At 49.2% G+C, this 20,000-nt stretch overlaps 1 protein-coding gene across 1 annotated transcript in view; it reads left to right on the plus strand.

The window, feature by feature from the left end:
• mmel1 (membrane metallo-endopeptidase-like 1) overlaps positions 1-17,755 on the plus strand; it is a 27,505-nt gene extending 9,750 nt beyond the window's left edge. The window contains exons 13-22 of the mRNA XM_041274069.1: positions 4,597-4,695; positions 4,843-4,926; positions 6,183-6,271; positions 13,238-13,296; positions 13,725-13,844; positions 14,028-14,161; positions 14,309-14,374; positions 14,629-14,724; positions 16,178-16,254; positions 16,681-17,755. Of these exons, the coding sequence (XP_041130003.1) occupies positions 4,597-4,695; positions 4,843-4,926; positions 6,183-6,271; positions 13,238-13,296; positions 13,725-13,844; positions 14,028-14,161; positions 14,309-14,374; positions 14,629-14,724; positions 16,178-16,254; positions 16,681-16,780 (924 nt within the window). The 3' untranslated portion in view covers positions 16,781-17,755. The remainder of the gene's footprint in view (positions 1-4,596; positions 4,696-4,842; positions 4,927-6,182; positions 6,272-13,237; positions 13,297-13,724; positions 13,845-14,027; positions 14,162-14,308; positions 14,375-14,628; positions 14,725-16,177; positions 16,255-16,680) is intronic.
• The last annotated feature ends 2,245 nt before the right edge of the window (positions 17,756-20,000 follow it).

Here is a 20,000-nt window from a genome sequence, read left to right on the forward strand (position 1 = left end):
ACTGAGACACACACTGATACACTGAGACACACTGAAACACACACCAATACACTGAGATACACTGATACACACAGATACACTGAGACACACTGATACACTGAGACACACTGATACACTGAGACACACACTGATACACTGAGATACACTGAGACACACTGAAACACACACTGATACACTGAGACACACACTGATACACTGAGATACACTGAAACACACACTGAAACACACACTGATACACTGAGATACACTGATACACTGAGACACACACTGATACACTGAGACACACACTGAGACACTGAGACACACTGAGATACACTGATACACACTGAGACACACTGAGACACACAATGATGTTACACTGAGACACACTGATACACTGAGACACACACTGATACACTGAGACACACACTGATACACTGAGACACACACTGATACACTGAGATACACTGAGACACACTGAAACACACACTGATACACTGAGACACACACTGATACACTGAGATACACTGAGACACACTGAAACACACACCAACACACTGATACACTGAGACACACACTGATACACTGACACACTGATACACTGAGATAGACACACTGAGACACACTGAAATACACTGAGACACACACTGATACATTGACACTGAGACTTGTGTGACTGATGACCACATGACTACTGTGACTCTTGTGTGTGACTACACACACTGTACACTGAACTGTGTGACACACACTGATACACTGAGACACACACTGATACACTGAGGGGGGGGGGGATACACTGAGACGACACACGGATACACTGAGATACACTGATACACTGACATACACTGAGACACACTGAGACACACTGATACACTGAGACACACACTGATACACTGAGATACACTGATACACTGAGACACACACTGATACACTGAGACACACACTGATACACTGAGATACACTGAGACACACTGAAACACACACACTGAGACACACTGAGACACACACACTGATACACTGAGACACACTGACTGATACACTGAGACACACACTGATACACTGAGACACACTGAGACACACTGAGACACTGAGATACACTGATACACTGAGACACACTGAGACACTGAGATACACTGAGATACACTGAGACACACACTGAGACACACACTGACACACTGATACACACACTGATACACTGAGATACACACTGATACACTGAGATACACTGAGACACACTGAGACACACACTGATACACTGAGACACACTGATACACTGAGATACACTGAAACACACTGACCGACACACTGATACACTGAGACACACACTGATACACTGAGATACACTGAGACACACTGAAACACACACTGATACACTGAGACACACTGATACACTGAGACACACTGATACACTGAGACACACACTGATACACTGAGACACACACTGATACACTGAGATACACTGAGACACACTGAAACACACACTGATACACTGAGACACACTGATACACTGAGACACACACTGATACACTGAGACACACTGATACACTGAGATACACACTGATACACTGAGACACACTGATACACTGAGATACACACTGATACACTGATACACTGAGACTGACACTGAGACACACACACTGATACACTGAGACACACTGATACACTGAGACACACACTGATACACACAACACACACTGAGACACACTGACTGACACACTGATACACACTGAGACACACTGACACACACTGATACACACTGAGACACACTGACACACACACACTGATACACTGAGACACACACTGATACACTGATACACACTGAGATACACTGAGACACACTGATACACTGAGACACTGACTGACACACTGAGACACACACTGATACACTGAGACACACACTGATACACTGAGACACACTGAGACACACTGAAACACACACTGATACACTGAGACACACACTGATACACTGAGACACACACTGACACACTGAGACACACTGATACACTGAGACACACACTGATACACTGAGACACACTGAGACACACTGAAACACACACTGATACACTGAGACACACACTGATACACTGAGATACACTGAGACACACTGAAACACACACTGATACACTGAGACACACACAGACACACTGAGATACACTGAGACACACTGAAACACACACTGATACACTGAGACACACACTGATACACTGAGATACACACACTGATACACTGAGACACACACTGATACACTGAGACACACTGATACACACTGAGATACACACTGATACACTGAGACACACACTGATACACTGAGATACACTGAGACACACACTGATACACTGAGACACACACAGATCTGTGTGGACTGAGACACTATGAAACACTATGTGACTCTGTGTGACTCTGTGACTCTACACTGTGTGACTCACTGTGTGACTATGTGACTGATGTGACTACTGATGACTGTGTGTGACTATGTGTGACTGAGTGTGACTATGTGACTCTGAGTGACACACTGAAAACACTATGTGATACTCTGTGTGTGACTACACTGATGTGACTGTGTGACACTTTGGTGTGTGAACTATGTGACTCTATGTGACTCTGTGTGACTGATTGTGGGTGTGACTATGTGACTCTGTGTGTGACTCTGTGACTCACACTGTGACTATGTGACTCTGTGTGTGACCTTGTGTGACTCTGACTATGTGACTTGTGTGTGACTATACACTGAGACACACTGATACACACTGAGACACACTGAGACACACACTGATACACTGAGACACACTGACACCGATACACTGATACACTGAGACACACTGATACACTGAGATACACACTGATACACTGAGACACACACTGATACACTGAGATACACTGAGACACACTGAAACACACACTGATACACTGAGACACACTGATACACTGAGATACACTGAGACACACTGAAACACACACTGATACACTGAGACACACACTGATACACTGAGACACACTGAGACACACTGAGATACACTGAGACACACTGAGACACACTGATACACTGAGACACACACTGATACACTGAGACACACACTGAGACACACTGAGACACACACACTGATACACTGAGACACACACTGATACACTGAGACACACTGATACACTGAGACACACACTGATACACTGAGACACACACTGATACACTGAGATACACTGAGACACACTGAAACACACACTGATACACTGAGACACACACTGAGACACACACTGAGACACACTGATACACACTGATACACTGAAACACACACTGATACACTGAGATGTGACTATGTGTGTGACTATGTGTGACTCTGTGTGACACTTGTGTGTGACTATGTGACTCTATGTGACTCTATGTGACTTATGTGTGTGACTCTGTGACTACACTGTGACTGTGTGACTATGTGACTCTATGTGACTCTGTGTGACTTGTGTGACTATGTGACTCTGTGTGTGACTATGTGACTCTATGTGACTCTGTGTGTGACTTGTGTGTGACTATGTGACTTGCTGTGTGACTATGTGTGACTTGAGATACACTGTGTGACACTGTGGTGTGACTCTGTGTGTGTGTGACTGTGACCCACACTGTGTGACTCTGTGACTCTGTGACTATGTGTGACTTTGTGTGTGACTATGTGACTATGTGTGTGACTATGTGACTCTATGTGACTTCTGTGACTTGTGTCTGAGCTGACACTGACTGTGACTATGACTATGTGACTCTGTAGTGTGACTCTGTGTGACTTCTGTGTGTGACTATTGAGTGACATGTGATCATGATACTTGTGGTGACATTGTACTGATTGCATGACACACACTGATACACTGAGATACACTGAGACACACTGAAACACACACTGATACACTGAGACACACACTGATACACTGAGACACACTGAGACACACACTGAGACACACACTGATACACTGAGACACACAGATATACTGAGACACACACTGATACACTGATACACTGAGACACACTGATACACTGAGACACACTGAGACACACTGATACACTGATACACTGACACTGACTGATGTACTGATACACACTGATACACTGAGACACACTGAAACACACATCCTGATACACTGAAACACACACTGATACACTGAGACACACTGAAACACACACCGATACACTGATACACACGAATGTGTATTGATCCCGTATCGCCCCTGTATTGATCCTGTATTGATCCTGTATTGATCCTGTATTGATCCCGTATCGCCCCTGTATTGATCCTGTATTGATCCTGTATCGCCCCTGTATTGATCCTGTATTGATCCCGTATTGCCCCTGTATTGATCCTGTATTGATCCTGTATCGCCCCTGTATTGATCCTGTATTGATCCCGTATCGCCCCTGTATTGATCCTGTATCGCCCCTGTATTGATCCTGTATTGATCCCGTATTGATCCTGTATTGATCCTGTATTGATCCTGTATTGATCCTGTATCGACCCTGTATTGATCCTGTATCGCCCCTGTATTGATCCTGTATTGATCCCGTATTGCCCCTGTATTGATCCTGTATCGCCCCTGTATTGATCCTGTATTGATCCCGTATTGCCCGCTCCGCTCCCGCAGGTCAGTGGGATGATCAGTAAGATCCGCCAGGCCTTCATCGAGACGCTGGATGAGCTGCGCTGGATGGACCAGCGCTCCAAGGAGAAGGCCAAGGAGAAGGTGAGCATCTGATTCTCACTCTGACTCTCGCTCTGAATCTCACCCTGGGAATCTCACTCTGAACCTCACCCTGTGAATCACACCCAGTGAATCTGACTCTGTCTCACTCTTTGAATTTCACTCTTTGTTCTTTGATCTCTCTTACAGGCCATGGCAATCAAGGAGCAGATTGGATATCCCGATTACATCCTGGAGAAGGGGAACCCCAAGCTGGACATGGAGTACGCACATGTAAGGAGGGGACCCCAGGACTGGGGCGGGGACCAGGGAAGAGTAACAGCACAGCCATGCACAGCAATGTGGTTAATACAGCACCAGAGATAAGCATGGGAAATGCCCCTCTCCCTCCCCTCTAACCTCCCTCTCCCCTCTCCCTCCCCTCTCCCTCCCCTCTAACCTCCCTCTCCCCTCTCCCTCCCCTCTAACCTCCCTCTCCCCTCTCCCTCCCCTCTAACCTCCCTCTCCCCTCTCCCTCCCCTCTAACCTCCCTCTCCCCTCTCCCTCCCCTCTCTCCTCCCTCTCTCTCTCCTCTCCCCCCCCTCTCTCCCTCTCCTCAGGGGAGATTGGAGGGAGGGGGGGAGACGGCGGGAGGGGAGGGGAGATTCCCCCCTCTTAGAGGGGAGAGGAGGGGGAGATGGAGGAGAGGGGAGAGGGAGGGGAGATTGGAGGGAGAGGGAGAAGGGAGGGGAGATTCCTCTCCTCTCCTCTCTCCTCTCCCCTCCTCCTCCCTCTCCTCTCTCCCTCTCCTCTCTCCCTCCCCTCTAACCTCCCTCTCCCCTCTCCCTCCCCTCTAACCTCCCTCTCCCTCTCTCCCTCCCCTCTCCCCTCCCTCTCCCAGGGCGATTGGAGGGAGAGGAGAGAGGGAGGGGAGATTGGAGGGGAGGGGAGAGAGGGAGGGGAGATTGCCCTCCCTCTCCTCTCTCCCTCCCCTCTAACCTCCCTCTCCTCTCTCCCTCCCCTCCCTCCCCTCCTCTCTCCTCCCCTCTCCTCTCTCCTCTCCCTCCCCTCCTCTAACCTCCCTCTCCTCTCTCCCTCCCCTCTCTCCTCCCTCTCCTCTCTCCTCCTCTCCTCTCCTCTAACCTCCCTCTCCTCTCTCCTCCATCCCTCTCCTCTAACCTCCCTCTCCTCTCTCCTCCATCCCTCCCCTCCTCTAACCTCCCTCTCCTCTCTCCTCCATCCCTCCCCTCCTCTAACCTCCCTCTCCTCTCTCCTCCATCCCTCCCCTCCTCTAACCTCCCTCTCCTCTCTCCTCCATCCCTCCCCTCCTCTAACCTCCCTCTCCTCTCTCCCTCCCCTCCTCTAACCTCCCTCTCCTCTCTCCTCCATCCCTCCCCTCCTCTAACCTCCCTCTCTATCTCCCTCCCCTCCTTAACCTCCCTCTCCTCCATCCTCCCCTTCCCCTCCTCTAACATCCCTCTCGAAGGAGATTGAGGGAGTCGTGGCGGGAGGGGAGAGTTGTAGGGCACTTTGTCGAGTCTCTACGTAAGAACTCTTCCCTAGGACCTCTTAGACCGCCAGCGGCCTCGGGTCTCTCGGACTCTTTGAGCCCTTGGCGAGAACGAGTGGACCCCGATCTGTGAGTGTGAGAGAGATAGAGGGGACCCCGATCTGTGAGTGTGAGAGAGATAGAGGGGACCCCAAACTGTGAGTGAGAGAGGGGACCCCGAACTGTGAGTGAGAGAGATAGAGGGGACCCCGAACTGTGAGAGCGAGATAGAGGGGACCCCGATCTGTGAGTGTGAGAGAGAGAGGGGAACCCGAACTGTGAGTGAGAGAGATAGAGGGGACCCCGAACTGTGAGAGCGATAGAGGGGACCCCGAACTGTGAGTGTGAGAGAGATAGAGGGGACCCTGAACTGCGAGTGAGAGAGGGGACCCCGATCTGTGAGAGGGGAACCCGAACTGTGAGTGAGAGAGAGGGGAACCCGAACTGTGAGTGTGAGAGAGATAGAGGGGACCCCGAACTGTGAGTGTGAGAGAGACAGAGGGGACCCCGAACTGTGAGAGCGATAGAGGGGAACCCGAACTGTGAGTGTGAGAGAGATAGAGGGGACCCCTAACTGTGAGAGCGATAGAGGGGACCCCGAACTGTGAGTGTGAGAGAGATAGAGGGGACCCTGAACTGTAAGAGTGATAGAGGGGACCCCGAACTGTGAGTGTGAGAGAGAGAGGGGAACCCGAACTGTGAGTGAGAGAGATAGAGGGGACCCCGAACTGTGAGTGAGAGAGATAGAGGGGACCCCGAACTGTGAGTGTGAGAGAGAGAGGGGACCCCGAACTGTGAGAGAGAGGGGATCCCGAACTGTGAGTGAGAGAGAGGGGGACCCCGAACTGTGAGTGAGAGAGAGAGGGGACCCCGAACTGTGAGTGAGAGAGAGAGAGAGAGGGGATCCCGGTCTGTGAGTGTGAGAGAGATAGAGGGGACCCTGAATTGTGAGTGAGAGAGAGAGGGGACCCCGAACTGTGAGTGAGAGAGGGGATCCCGAACTGTGAGTGTGAGAGAGGGGACCCCGAACTGTGAGTGAGAGAGAGAGGGGATCCCGGTCTGTGAGTGTGAGAGAGATAGAGGGGACCCTGAACTGTGAGTGAGAGAGAGAGGGGACCCCGAACTGTGAGAGCGATAGAGGGGAACCTGAACTGTGAGTGAGAGAGAGAGAAAAGGGATCCCGGTCTGTGAGTGTGAGATAGAGGGGACCCTGAACTGTGAGTGAGAGAGGGGACCCCGAACTGTGAGTGAGAGAGGGGACCCTGAACTGTGAGTGAAAGAGAGAGAGAGGGGATCCCGGTCTGTGAGTGTGAGTGAGATAGAGGGGACCCTGAACTGTGAGTGTGAGAGAGGGAACCCTGAGCTGTGATTGTGAGAAAGGGGACCCTAAGCTGTGTGTGTGAGAGAGGGGACCCTGAGCTGTGTGAGAGAGAAAGGGGACCCCAGGCTGTGTGTGTGAGAGAGGGGACCCTCAGCTGTGAGTGTGTGAGGGACAGGGGACCCTGAGCTGTGAATGTGTGAGGGACAGGGGACCCCGAGCTGTGTGTGAGAGGGGACCCCGAGCTGTGTGTGTGCTGTGCTGTGTGTCTCTCTTGTATAATCAGTATTTACTGGTGGTTTTGTTGCTGTGTGTGTCTCTCTTGTGTAATCAGTATTTACTGGTGGTGTTGTTGCTGTGTGTGTCTCTCTTGTGTAATCAGTATTTACTGGTGGTGTTGTTGCTGTGTGTGTCTCTCTTGTATAATCAGTATTTACTGGTGGTTTTGTTGCTGTGTGTGTCTCTCTTGTGTAATCAGTATTTACTGGTGGTTTTGTTGTATTTACTGTGTGTGTCTCTCTTGTGTAATCAGTATTTACTGGTGGTTTTGTTGCTGTGTGTGTCTCTCTTGTGTAATCAGTATTTACTGGTGGTTTTGTTGCTGTGTGTGTCTCTCTTGTGTAATCAGTATTTACTGGTGTTTTTGTTGCTGTGTGTGTCTCTCTTGTGTAATCAGTATTTACTGGTGGTTTTGTTGCTGTGTGTGTCTCTCTTGTATAATCAGTATTTACTGGTGGTTTTGTTGCTGTGTGTGTCTCTCTTGTGTAATCAGTATTTACTGGTGGTTTTGTTGCTGTGTGTGTCTCTCTTGTATAATCAGTATTTACTGGTGGTTTTGTTGCTGTGTGTGTCTCTCTTGTGTAATCAGTATTTACTGGTGGTGTTGTTGCTGTGTGTGTCTCTTTGTGTAATCAGTATTTACTGGTGGTGTTGTTGCTGTGTGTGTCTCTCTTGTGTAATCAGTATTTACTGGTGTTTTTGTTGCTGTGTGTGTCTCTCTTGTGTAATCAGTATTTACTGGTGTTTTTGTTGCTGTGTGTGTCTCTCTTGTGTAATCAGTATTTACTGGTGGTTTTGTTGCTGTGTGTGTCTCTTGTGTAATCAGTATTTACTGGTGGTTTTGTTGCTGTGTGTGTCTCTCTTGTATAATCAGTATTTACTGGTGTTTTTGTTGCTGTGTGTCTCTCTTGTGTAATCAGTATTTACTGGTGGTTTTGTTGCTGTGTGTGTCTCTCTTGTGTAATCAGTATTTACTGGTGGTGTTGTTGCTGTGTGTGTCTCTCTTGTGTAATCAGTATTTACTGGTGGTTTTGTTGCTGTGTGTGTCTCTCTTGTGTAATCAGTATTTACTGGTGGTTTTGTTGCTGTGTGTGTCTCTTGTGTAATCAGTATTTACTGGTGGTTTTGTTGCTGTGTGTGTCTCTCTTGTGTAATCAGTATTTACTGGTGGTTTTGTTGCTGTGTGTGTCTCTCTTGTGTAATCAGTATTTACTGGTGGTTTTGTTGCTGTGTGTGTGTCTCTTGTGTAATCAGTATTTACTGGTGGTTTTGTTGCTGTGTGTGTCTCTCTTGTGTAATCAGTATTTACTGGTGGTTTTGTTGCTGTGTGTGTCTCTCTTGTGTAATCAGTATTTACTGGTGGTTTTGTTGCTGTGTGTGTCTCTCTTGTGTAATCAGTATTTACTGGTGGTTTTGTTGCTGTGTGTGTCTCTCTTGTGTAATCAGTATTTACTGGTGGTGTTGTTGCTGTGTGTGTCTCTCTTGTGTAATCAGTATTTACTGGTGGTTTTGTTGCTGTGTGTGTCTCTCTTGTGTAATCAGTATTTACTGGTGGTTTTGTTGCTGTGTGTGTGTCTCTTGTGTAATCAGTATTTACTGGTGTTTTTGTTGCTGTGTGTGTCTCTCTTGTGTTATCAGTATTTACTGGTGGTGTTGTTGCTGTGTGTGTCTCTCTTGTGTAATCAGTATTTACTGGTGGTTTTGTTGCTGTGTGTGTGTCTCTTGTGTAATCAGTATTTACTGGTGTTTTTGTTGCTGTGTGTGTCTCTCTTGTGTTATCAGTATTTACTGGTGGTGTTGTTGTTGTGTGTGTCTCTCTTGTGTAATCAGTATTTACTGGTGGTTTTGTTGCTGTGTGTGTGTCTCTTGTGTAATCAGTATTTACTGGTGGTTTTGTTGCTGTGTGTGTCTCTCTTGTGTAATCAGTATTTACTGGTGGTTTTGTTGCTGTGTGTGTCTCTCTTGTGTAATCAGTATTTACTGGTGGTTTTGTTGCTGTGTGTGTCTCTCTTGTGTAATCAGTATTTACTGGTGTTTTTGTTGCTGTGTGTGTCTCTCTTGTGTAATCAGTATTTACTGGTGGTGTTGTTGCTGTGTGTGTCTCTCTTGTGTAATCAGTATTTACTGGTGGTTTTGTTGCTGTGTGTGTGTCTCTTGTGTAATCAGTATTTACTGGTGGTTTTGTTGCTGTGTGTGTCTCTCTTGTGTAATCAGTATTTACTGGTGGTTTTGTTGCTGTGTGTGTCTCTCTTGTGTAATCAGTATTTACTGGTGGTTTTGTTGCTGTGTGTGTGTCTCTTGTGTAATCAGTATTTACTGGTGGTGTTGTTGCTGTGTGTGTCTCTCTTGTGTAATCAGTATTTACTGGTGGTTTTGTTGCTGTGTGTGTGTCTCTTGTGTAATCAGTATTTACTGGTGTTTTTGTTGCTGTGTGTGTCTCTCTTGTGTAATCAGTATTTACTGGTGGTGTTGTTGCTGTGTGTGTCTCTCTTGTGTAATCAGTATTTACTGGTGGTTTTGTTGCTGTGTGTGTCTCTCTTGTGTAATCAGTATTTACTGGTGGTTTTGTTGCTGTGTGTGTCTCTCTTGTGTAATCAGTATTTACTGGTGGTGTTGTTGTTGTGTGTGTCTCTCTTGTGTAATCAGTTTTTACTGGTGGTTTTGTTGCTGTGTGTGTGTCTCTTGTGTAATCAGTATTTACTGGTGTTTTTGTTGCTGTGTGTGTCTCTCTTGTGTTATCAGTATTTACTGGTGTTGTTGTTGTTGTGTGTGTCTCTCTTGTGTAATCAGTATTTACTGGTGGTTTTGTTGCTGTGTGTGTCTCTCTTGTGTAATCAGTATTTACTGGTGGTTTTGTTGCTGTGTGTGTCTCTCTTGTGTAATCAGTATTTACTGGTGGTGTTGTTGCTGTGTGTGTCTCTCTTGTGTAATCAGTATTTACTGGTGGTTTTGTTGCTGTGTGTGTCTCTCTTGTGTAATCAGTATTTACTGGTGGTTTTGTTGCTGTGTGTGTCTCTCTTGTGTAATCAGTATTTACTGGTGGTTTTGTTGCTGTGTGTGTCTCTCTTGTGTAATCAGTATTTACTGGTGGTTTTGTTGCTGTGTGTGTCTCTCTTGTATAATCAGTATTTACTGGTGGTTTTGTTGCTGTGTGTGTCTCTCTTGTGTAATCAGTATTTACTGGTGGTTTTGTTGCTGTGTGTGTCTCTCTTGTGTAATCAGTATTTACTGGTGGTTTTGTTGCTGTGTGTGTCTCTCTTGTGTAATCAGTATTTACTGGTGGTTTTGTTGCTGTGTGTGTCTCTCTTGTGTAATCAGTATTTACTGGTGGTTTTGTTGCTGTGTGTGTCTCTCTTGTGTAATCAGTATTTACTGGTGGTTTTGTTGCTGTGTGTGTCTCTCTTGTGTAATCAGTATTTACTGGTGGTTTTGTTGCTGTGTGTGTCTCTCTTGTGTAATCAGTATTTACTGGTGGTTTTGTTGCTGTGTGTGTCTCTCTTGTGTAATCAGTATTTACTGGTGTTTTTGTTGCTGTGTGTGTGTCTCTTGTGTAATCAGTATTTACTGGTGTTTTTGTTGCTGTGTGTGTCTCTCTTGTGTTATCAGTATTTACTGGTGGTGTTGTTGTTGTGTGTGTCTCTCTTGTGTAATCAGTTTTTACTGGTGGTTGTGTTGCTGTGTGTGTGTCTCTTGTGTAATCAGTATTTACTGGTGGTTTTGTTGCTGTGTGTGTCTCTCTTGTGTAATCAGTATTTACTGGTGGTGTTGTTGCTGTGTGTGTCTCTCTTGTGTAATCAGTTTTTACTGGTGGTTTTGTTGCTGTGTGTGTGTCTCTTGTGTAATCAGTATTTACTGGTGGTTTTGTTGCTGTGTGTGTCTCTCTTGTGTAATCAGTATTTACTGGTGGTGTTGTTGCTGTGTGTGTCTCTTGTGTAATCAGTATTTACTGGTGGTTTTGTTGCTGTGTGTGTCTCTCTTGTGTAATCAGTATTTACTGGTGGTTTTGTTGCTGTGTGTGTCTCTCTTGTGTAATCAGTATTTACTGGTGTTTTTGTTGCTGTGTGTGTCTCTCTTGTGTAATCAGTATTTACTGGTGTTTTTGTTGCTGTGTGTGTCTCTCTTGTGTAATCAGTATTTACTGGTGGTTTTGTTGCTGTGTGTGTCTCTCTTGTGTAATCAGTATTTACTGGTGGTTTTGTTGCTGTGTGTGTCTCTCTTGTGTAATCAGTATTTACTGGTGGTTTTGTTGCTGTGTGTGTCTCTTGTGTAATCAGTATTTACTGGTGGTTTTGTTGCTGTGTGTGTCTCTCTTGTATAATCAGTATTTACTGGTGGTTTTGTTGCTGTGTGTGTCTCTCTTGTGTAATCAGTATTTACTGGTGGTTTTGTTGCTGTGTGTGTCTCTCTTGTGTAATCAGTATTTACTGGTGTGTGTTGTTGCTGTGTGTGTCTCTCTTGTGTAATCAGTATTTACTGGTGGTTTTGTTGCTGTGTGTGTCTCTCTTGTATAATCAGTATTTACTGGTGTTTTTGTTGCTGTGTGTGTCTCTCTGTGTAATCAGTATTTACTGGTGGTTTTGTTGCTGTGTGTGTCTCTCTTGTGTAATCAGTATTTACTGGTGGTTTTGTTGCTGTGTGTGTCTCTCTTGTGTAATCAGTATTTACTGGTGTTTTTGTTGCTGTGTGTGTCTCTCTTGTGTAATCAGTATTTACTGGTGGTTTTGTTGCTGTGTGTGTCTCTCTTGTGTAATCAGTATTTACTGGTGGTTTTGTTGCTGTGTGTGTCTCTCTTGTGTAATCAGTATTTACTGGTGGTTTTGTTGCTGTGTGTGTCTCTCTTGTGTAATCAGTATTTACTGGTGGTTTTGTTGCTGTGTGTGTCTCTCTTGTGTAATCAGTATTTACTGGTGGTGTTGTTGCTGTGTGTGTCTCTCTTGTGTAATCAGTATTTACTGGTGGTTTTGTTGCTGTGTGTGTCTCTCTTGTGTAATCAGTATTTACTGGTGGTTTTGTTGCTGTGTGTGTGTCTCTCTTGTGTAATCAGTATTTACTGGTGGTTTTGTTGCTGTGTGTGTCTCTCTTGTATAATCAGTATTTACTGGTGTTTTTGTTGCTGTGTGTCTCTCTTGTGTAATCAGTATTTACTGGTGGTTTTGTTGCTGTGTGTGTCTCTCTTGTGTAATCAGTATTTACTGGTGGTTTTGTTGCTGTGTGTGTCTCTTGTGTAATCAGTATTTACTGGTGGTTTTGTTGCTGTGTGTGTCTCTCTTGTGTAATCAGTATTTACTGGTGGTTTTGTTGCTGTGTGTGTCTCTCTTGTATAATCAGTATTTACTGGTGGTTTTGTTGCTGTGTGTGTCTCTCTTGTGTAATCAGTATTTACTGGTGGTTTTGTTGCTGTGTGTGTCTCTCTTGTGTAATCAGTATTTATTGGTGGTTTTGTTGCTGTTTGGTTGCAGATGGATCATCGGTGCTGCCGTGGTGAACGCCTTCTACTCACCCAACAGGAACCAGATAGGTGGGAGTGAGAGAGAGTGTATGAGTGTGTCAGTGTATGAGCGTGAGTGTTTGTGAGCGTCGGTACGTGTGTGATTGTGTGTTTATGTGTGTGTATATGTGTGTGTGATAGTGCGAGAGTGTATGAGAGTGTATGTTTGTGTTTATGTGTGTGTGTGTGAGTATGGAGTAGAGGAATGGAGGGATGACAAGAATATAAGATATATAAATATATATATATATATATATATATATATATATATATATATATATATATATGTTTTGTATTTTCTATATATATATGCATGTATGTGCTTTGGCAACACAATTCTTTCTATTGTCATGCCACTAAAGCCAATTTGAATTGAATTGAGAGGGAGGGGTCCTCTCCCCCTCGCTCACTATCTCTCTCCTCTCCCCTCTCCCCTCTCCCCTCTCTCCTCTCCTCAGTGTTCCCGGCTGGTATCCTGCAGCCCCCCTTCTTCAGTCAGCAGCAGCCCCAGGCTCTCAACTTCGGGGGGATCGGAATGGTGATCGGACACGAGATCACACATGGCTTCGACGACAACGGTGAGAGATTCAGATTCAGACTGTCTTTATCAGCAAGTGTACAGAAATATTTCATCTTATATCTATCCAGTTGTAAATATCATGTAACTGTGCTGTTCCTGTCTCTCTCTCTCTCTGTCTCTGTGTCTCTATCTCTGTATTTCTCTCTCTCTGTCCGTCTCTCTCTCTGTCTCTGTCTCTCAGGCAGGAATTTCGACAGGGATGGGAACATGCTGGACTGGTGCAGTAATTTCTCCACCTCTCACTTCAAGGAGCAGTCTCGCTGCATGGTGCACCAGTACGGGAACTACACCTGGAGACTGGCGGGGGGGCAGAACGTGAGTCCGCGGGGGTCCAGGGTTTGGGTTAGTCAGGCACACAGGCACAGCTGTTTGAAACACAGCTACACCTGGAGAGACAGACTGGGACAGCTGAGTCTCTCACTCCCTCCCTCTCTCTCCCGCTCCCTCTCTCCCTCTCTCCAGGTGAGTGGGATCAGCACTCTCGGTGAAAACATTGCTGACAACGGTGGAGTGAGACAAGCGTACAAGGTGAGGAACGATGACATAGATTAATAATAATAATAATAATAATAATAGTAACCCACCCTCACTCAGAGTCGTGTGAGTCTCCACTTTGTGTAACAGTACTCTGTTGAGCCACATTGCTGGACTCTTGTGCGCATTGGTTCACTTGGGGAACGGGACAGTACATTCGAATAATAATAATAATAATAATAATAGTAACCCATACAATACAAACCTTGTCATGCTGTGTGCACTAAGAAGCTCTGTGTGTCTCACAGGCCTATCTCCAGTGGGTGCAGAAGGAGGGGGAGGAGCCTCGGCTTCCTGGCCTCGATCTCGACCACAAGCAGCTCTTCTTCCTGAACTTCGCCCAGGTGAGTGCAGCGCCCCCTACCCTCACACAGTGGTACTGCAGCGCCCCCTACCCTCACACAGGGGTGCTGCAGGGAGCAATACACAACTCTCACACAGAGGTACTGCAGCACCCCTACCCTCACACAGGGGTACTGCAGCGCCCCCTACCCTCACACAGGGGTACTGCAGCGCCCCCTACCCTCACACAGGGGTGCTGCAGGGAGCAATACACAACTCTCACACAGAGGTACTGCAGCGCCCCCTACCCTCACACAGGGGTACTGCAGCGCCCCCTACCCTCACACAGTGGTACTGCAGCGCCCCCTACCCTCACACAGTGGTACTGCAGCGCCCCCTACCCTCACACAGTGGTACTGCAGCGCCCCCTACCCTCACACAGTGGTACTGCAGCGCCCCCTACCCTCACACAGGGGTACTGCAGCGCCCCCTACCCTCACACAGTGGTACTGCAGCGCCCCCTACCCTCACACAGTGGTACTGCAGCGCCCCCTACCCTCACACAGTGGTACTGCAGCGCCCCCTACCCTCACACAGTGGTACTGCAGCGCCCCCTACCCTCACACAGGGGTACTGCAGCGCCCCCTACCCTCACACAGGGGTACTGCAGCGCCCCCTACCCTCACACAGGGGTACTGCAGGGAGCAATACACAACCCTCACACAGAGGTACTGCAGCGCCCCCTACCCTCACACAGGGGTACTGCAGCGCCCCCTACCCTCACACAGTGGTACTGCAGCGCCCCCTACCCTCACACAGGGGTACTGCAGCGCCCCCTACCCTCACACAGGGGTACTGCAGCGCCCCCTACCCTCACACAGTGGTACTGCAGCGCCCCCTACCCTCACACAGTGGTACTGCAGCGCCCCCTACCCTCACACAGGGGTGCTGCAGGGAGCAATACACAACTCCTCACACAGGGGTACTGCAGCGCCCCCTACCCTCACACAGGGGTACTGCAGCGCCCCCTACCCTCACACAGGGGTACTGCAGGGAGCAATACACAACCCTCAAACAGGGGTACTGCAGCGCCCCCTACCCTCACACAGGGGTGCTGCAGGGAGCAATACACAACTCTCACACAGGGGTACTGCAGCGCCCCTACCCTCACACAGGGGTACTGCAGCGCCCCCTACCCTCACACAGGGGTACTGCAGCGCCCCCTACTCTCACACAGTGGTACTGCAGCACCCCCTACCCTCACACAGGGGTACTGCAGGGAGCAATACACAACCCTCAAACAGGGTTACTGCAGCGCCCCCTACCCCCACACAGTGGTACTACAGCGCCCCCTACCCTCACACAGTGGTACTGCAACGCCCCCTACCCTCACATAGGGGTACTGCAGCACCCCCTATCCTCACACAGTGGCACTGCAGCGCCTCCTACCCTCACACAGGGGTGCTGCAGGGAGCAATACACAACCCTGACTCTCTCTCTCTCGCTCTCTCTTAGGTGTGGTGTGGCTCTTACAGACCGGAGTATGCCAGCCAGTCCATAAAGACCGACTCACACAGCCCCCTGGAGTACAGGTAGTGCACTGCGCCTCTCCCCCTGCTCTCCCTGTCTAACCCTAACCCTGGAGTACCGCTAGTGCACTGCGCCTCTCCCCCTGCTCTCCCTGTCTAACCCTGGAGTACAGCTAGTGCACTGCGTCTCTCCCCCGCCTCTCCCTGTCTAACCCTGGAGTACAGCTAGTGCACTGCGCCTCTTCCCCTGTCTAACCCTGGAGTACAGCTAGTGCACTGCGCCTCTCCCTGTCTAACCCTGGAGTACAGCTAGTGCACTGCGCCTCTTCGCCGCCTCTCCCTGTCTCTCTGTTGCAGGGTGATGGGTTGGGGTTACCTCCCTCTCCCCTCTCTCCCCCTTCTCTCTCCTTTCTCAACCTCTTCCTCTCCCCCCTCACAACCCCTCCCTCTCCTCTCTCACCCCCTCCTCTCTCTGTCTCTCTGTTGCAGGGTGATGGGGTCCCTGCAGAATTTCGAGGCGTTCTCAGAGGCGTTCCACTGCAAGCAGGGCAGTGCCATGCACCCCAAGGAGAAGTGCCGCGTGTGGTAGCCAGGGGGCGCCACTCTCTGCTCACCAGCTCACTGCTGGCCAATCCCGTGCCTGAGAATACACTTTGTGCCCCGCCCCCTCCCCCCTTCTTGGATGAAGCCAATCCCTGCCCAGCTCTATGGAGTGTGGTGCTGCTCAGAAGCAGTGCAAGGTTCTGAGTGGCTCATTGAATTCCAGAGCGCAGTGTTTCTTCACAATGATCTCGCTCCTCCAGGGTGTGCTCCCTCTTCGATTTGTTCTGCTTTAACAGATGAATGAACACGTTGAGATGTTTAATTTGACAGGGAAATAAAACTCAAACTGACTCAGCAGCCAGTAAAACCCAGAAAGAAAACTGCCTCTTATTTTCAACACGGCCGCAGAGAAACTCCTCCTTGAAACGTTTGTCATTGAATTGCAGTTTCTTTTAGTTTTTCCTAGTTTTTAGTTTTTTAGTTTTTCTTCCAGTGTTAAGTGTACATGATTAATCCAATGTTTTAATCGTGTTCACTTCTCCTCCTCATGGCTCCTCCTCCTGATCGCTCCTCCTCCTCATGGCTCCTCCTCCTCATGACGACTCCTCCTCCTCATGGCTCCTCCTCCTCCTCATGGCTCCTCCTCCTCATGGCTGCATCATGTGGCTGGATGTCTGTGTGGCTGGTGCACGCCCCGGGTTCGACTCAGTGTTCATACCCAGGTAGGGCTCCTGTCCTCATGCAATCCCACAAAACTCCAGAAGGGGTCAGTCAGCAAGCTGAGGAAGGAACAAAACGCTGGTCTGCCTGACTCCGTGTTTCACCTCAATAACAGCTCTGATGAAGCACTGGAGCCCAAACACTGGTCTGCTTGACTCGTTCTCTTCTAGTTTCAATAATCACACTGATGAAGCACTAGAGCCCAAACGCTGGTCTGCGTGACTCAGTTCAATTTCAATAACTATGATGAAGCACTAGAGTCCAAACGCTGGTCTGCTTGACTCAGTTCAGTTTCAATAACTCTGATGAAGGCACTAGAGTCCAAACACTGGTCTGCTTGACTCAGTTCAGTTTCAATAACTATGATGAAGCACTAGAGCCCAAACGCTGGTCTGCTTGACTCAGTTCAGTTTCAATAACTCTGATGAAGGCACTAGAGTCCAAACACTGGTCTGCTTGACCTCAGACCCCGCTTATGAAAATAAGGATGGATGGCAAGCGTGGGAAGGAAGTCATGCTAAAAATAATCGCTGTGCAGACCTGGTAAAAATACAGTGAGTGACGTGAGGTCTGTGTGTGTTTACTAACAGTTAATATAACTGAAGGGGCTTCCTGAGTTTACACAGCACTGAATAAAACTCCCCCTCTCCTCCAGCAGCAGCTTCTAATGAAGACAAATCGACTGCCAGCACAAAACAACAAAGGATGCTGTCAGTCAAAATGTTTAAAATCAATCTCCTCTTTCCTCTTCCACCCTGCCTGCTCCCCCCTCTCCTCTTCCACCCTCCCTGCTCCCCCCTCCTCTTCCACTCTCCCTGCTCCTCTCCTCTTCCACCCTCCCTGCTCCCTCCTCTCCTCTTCCACCCTCCCTGCTCCCTCCTCTCCTCTTCCACCCTCCCTGCTCCCTCCTCTCCTCTTCCACCCTCCCTGCTCCCCCCCCTCGCTCTCCTCTTCCACCCTCCCTGCTCCTCTCCTCTTCCGCCCTCCCTGCTCCCCATCTCGCTCTCCTCTTCCACCCTCCCTGCTCCCCCTCTCTCGCTCTCCTCTTCCACCCTCCCTGCTCCCCCTCTCTCGCTATCCTCTTCCATCATCCCTGCTCCCCTCTCTCTTCCATTCCCTCCCTGCTCCCCTCTCTCGCTCTCCTCTTCCACCCTCCCTGCTCCCCCTCTCTCGCTCTTCCATCATCCCTGCTCCCCTCCTCTTCCACCCCTCCCTGCTCCTTCTCTTCCTCTTCCATCATCCCTGCTCCCCTCTCTCTTCCATCCCTCCCTGCTCCCCTCTCCTCTTCCACCCCTCCCTGCTCCCCTCTCCTCTTCCATCATCCCTGCTCCCCTCTCCTCTTCCATCCCTCCCTGCTCCCCTCTCCTCTTCCATCTCTCCCTGCTCCCTGCTCTCTCGGCTCTGTCTCTCTTTGTTAATGGTTTGTAATGGCCGCACAATGGGAGCTCGACTGACTGCACTTTAAACAACAGTCTAGACTGCGGTGCCAGCTCATTGGCCCTGGATTCTTTTTTTTTTGGTGTTAAACACAGCTCTCAATGCAAACACAAGAGATGTTATTTCGCCGTGACAATATTGTCGAGAGTTACGACTGATGGGCCGAGGCTACTGGGCGCAATGAGTCAGAGCAGTCTCCCCCCAGCACGTTGTAGAGTCGACCGTCGAGTCTCCCCCCCCGTGTAGAGGGGGTCGGCCTCACACCCACAGTAGAGTCACGTCGAGTCTCCACCCCCGTGTAGAGTCACGTCGAGTCCCCCCCCCGTGTAGAGTCAGAGGTCGAGTCTCCCCCCCGTGTGAGTCACGTCGGGTCTCCCCATCCAGTGTAGAGTCACGTCGAGCTCCCCCCCCGTGTTAGAGTCACGTCGAGTCTCCCCCACCGTTGTGAGAGTCACGTCGAGTCTCACCCCCCCCGTGTAGAGTCACGTCGAGTCCCCCCCCCCGTGTAGAGTCACGTCGAGTCCCCCCCCGTGGGGAGTCACGTCGAGTCTCCCCCCCGTCAGAGGGGGGTCGAGGAATCCCCCCCCGTAAGAGGCACGTCGAGTCAGACTCCCCCTTAGCAGAGAGGACATATCCTCTGGAGCCCCCGGTCGTAGACGTTAGACTCGTCTCTCCTCTGACCTAGGACGCCCCCCCCCCCGTGACGTTAGACGTAGTCACGTCGAGTCTCGAGACATCCCCGGTAGGTCACGTCTCTCTGCCTAGGACGTCCCCCCCCCCGTGACGTGCCGCACTGACGTCGTGGATCTCTGACCAAATCTGCAGGACGTCCCCCCCCCCGTGGGGGGAGACTAGTCTCTCCCCCTGACCTAGGACGTCCCCCCCCCCGTGAGGACGTTAGACTCGTCTCTCTCTGACCTAGGAACGTCCCCCCCACCCACCCCGCGACACGTAGCACTCGTCTCCGTCTCCTCTGACCTAGGACACTCCCCCCCCCAGTGAGGTTAGACTGTCTCTCCTAGACCTAGGGGGCAAGTCAATCCCCCGTGAGACTTAGACTCGATCGACACGCTGACCTCAGGGGGTCCCACCCCCCCATCTGTAGACGT

Source organism: Polyodon spathula, chromosome 16, assembly GCF_017654505.1.
Source record: "Polyodon spathula isolate WHYD16114869_AA chromosome 16, ASM1765450v1, whole genome shotgun sequence".
NCBI classification, from domain to species: Eukaryota; Metazoa; Chordata; class Actinopteri; order Acipenseriformes; family Polyodontidae; genus Polyodon; species Polyodon spathula.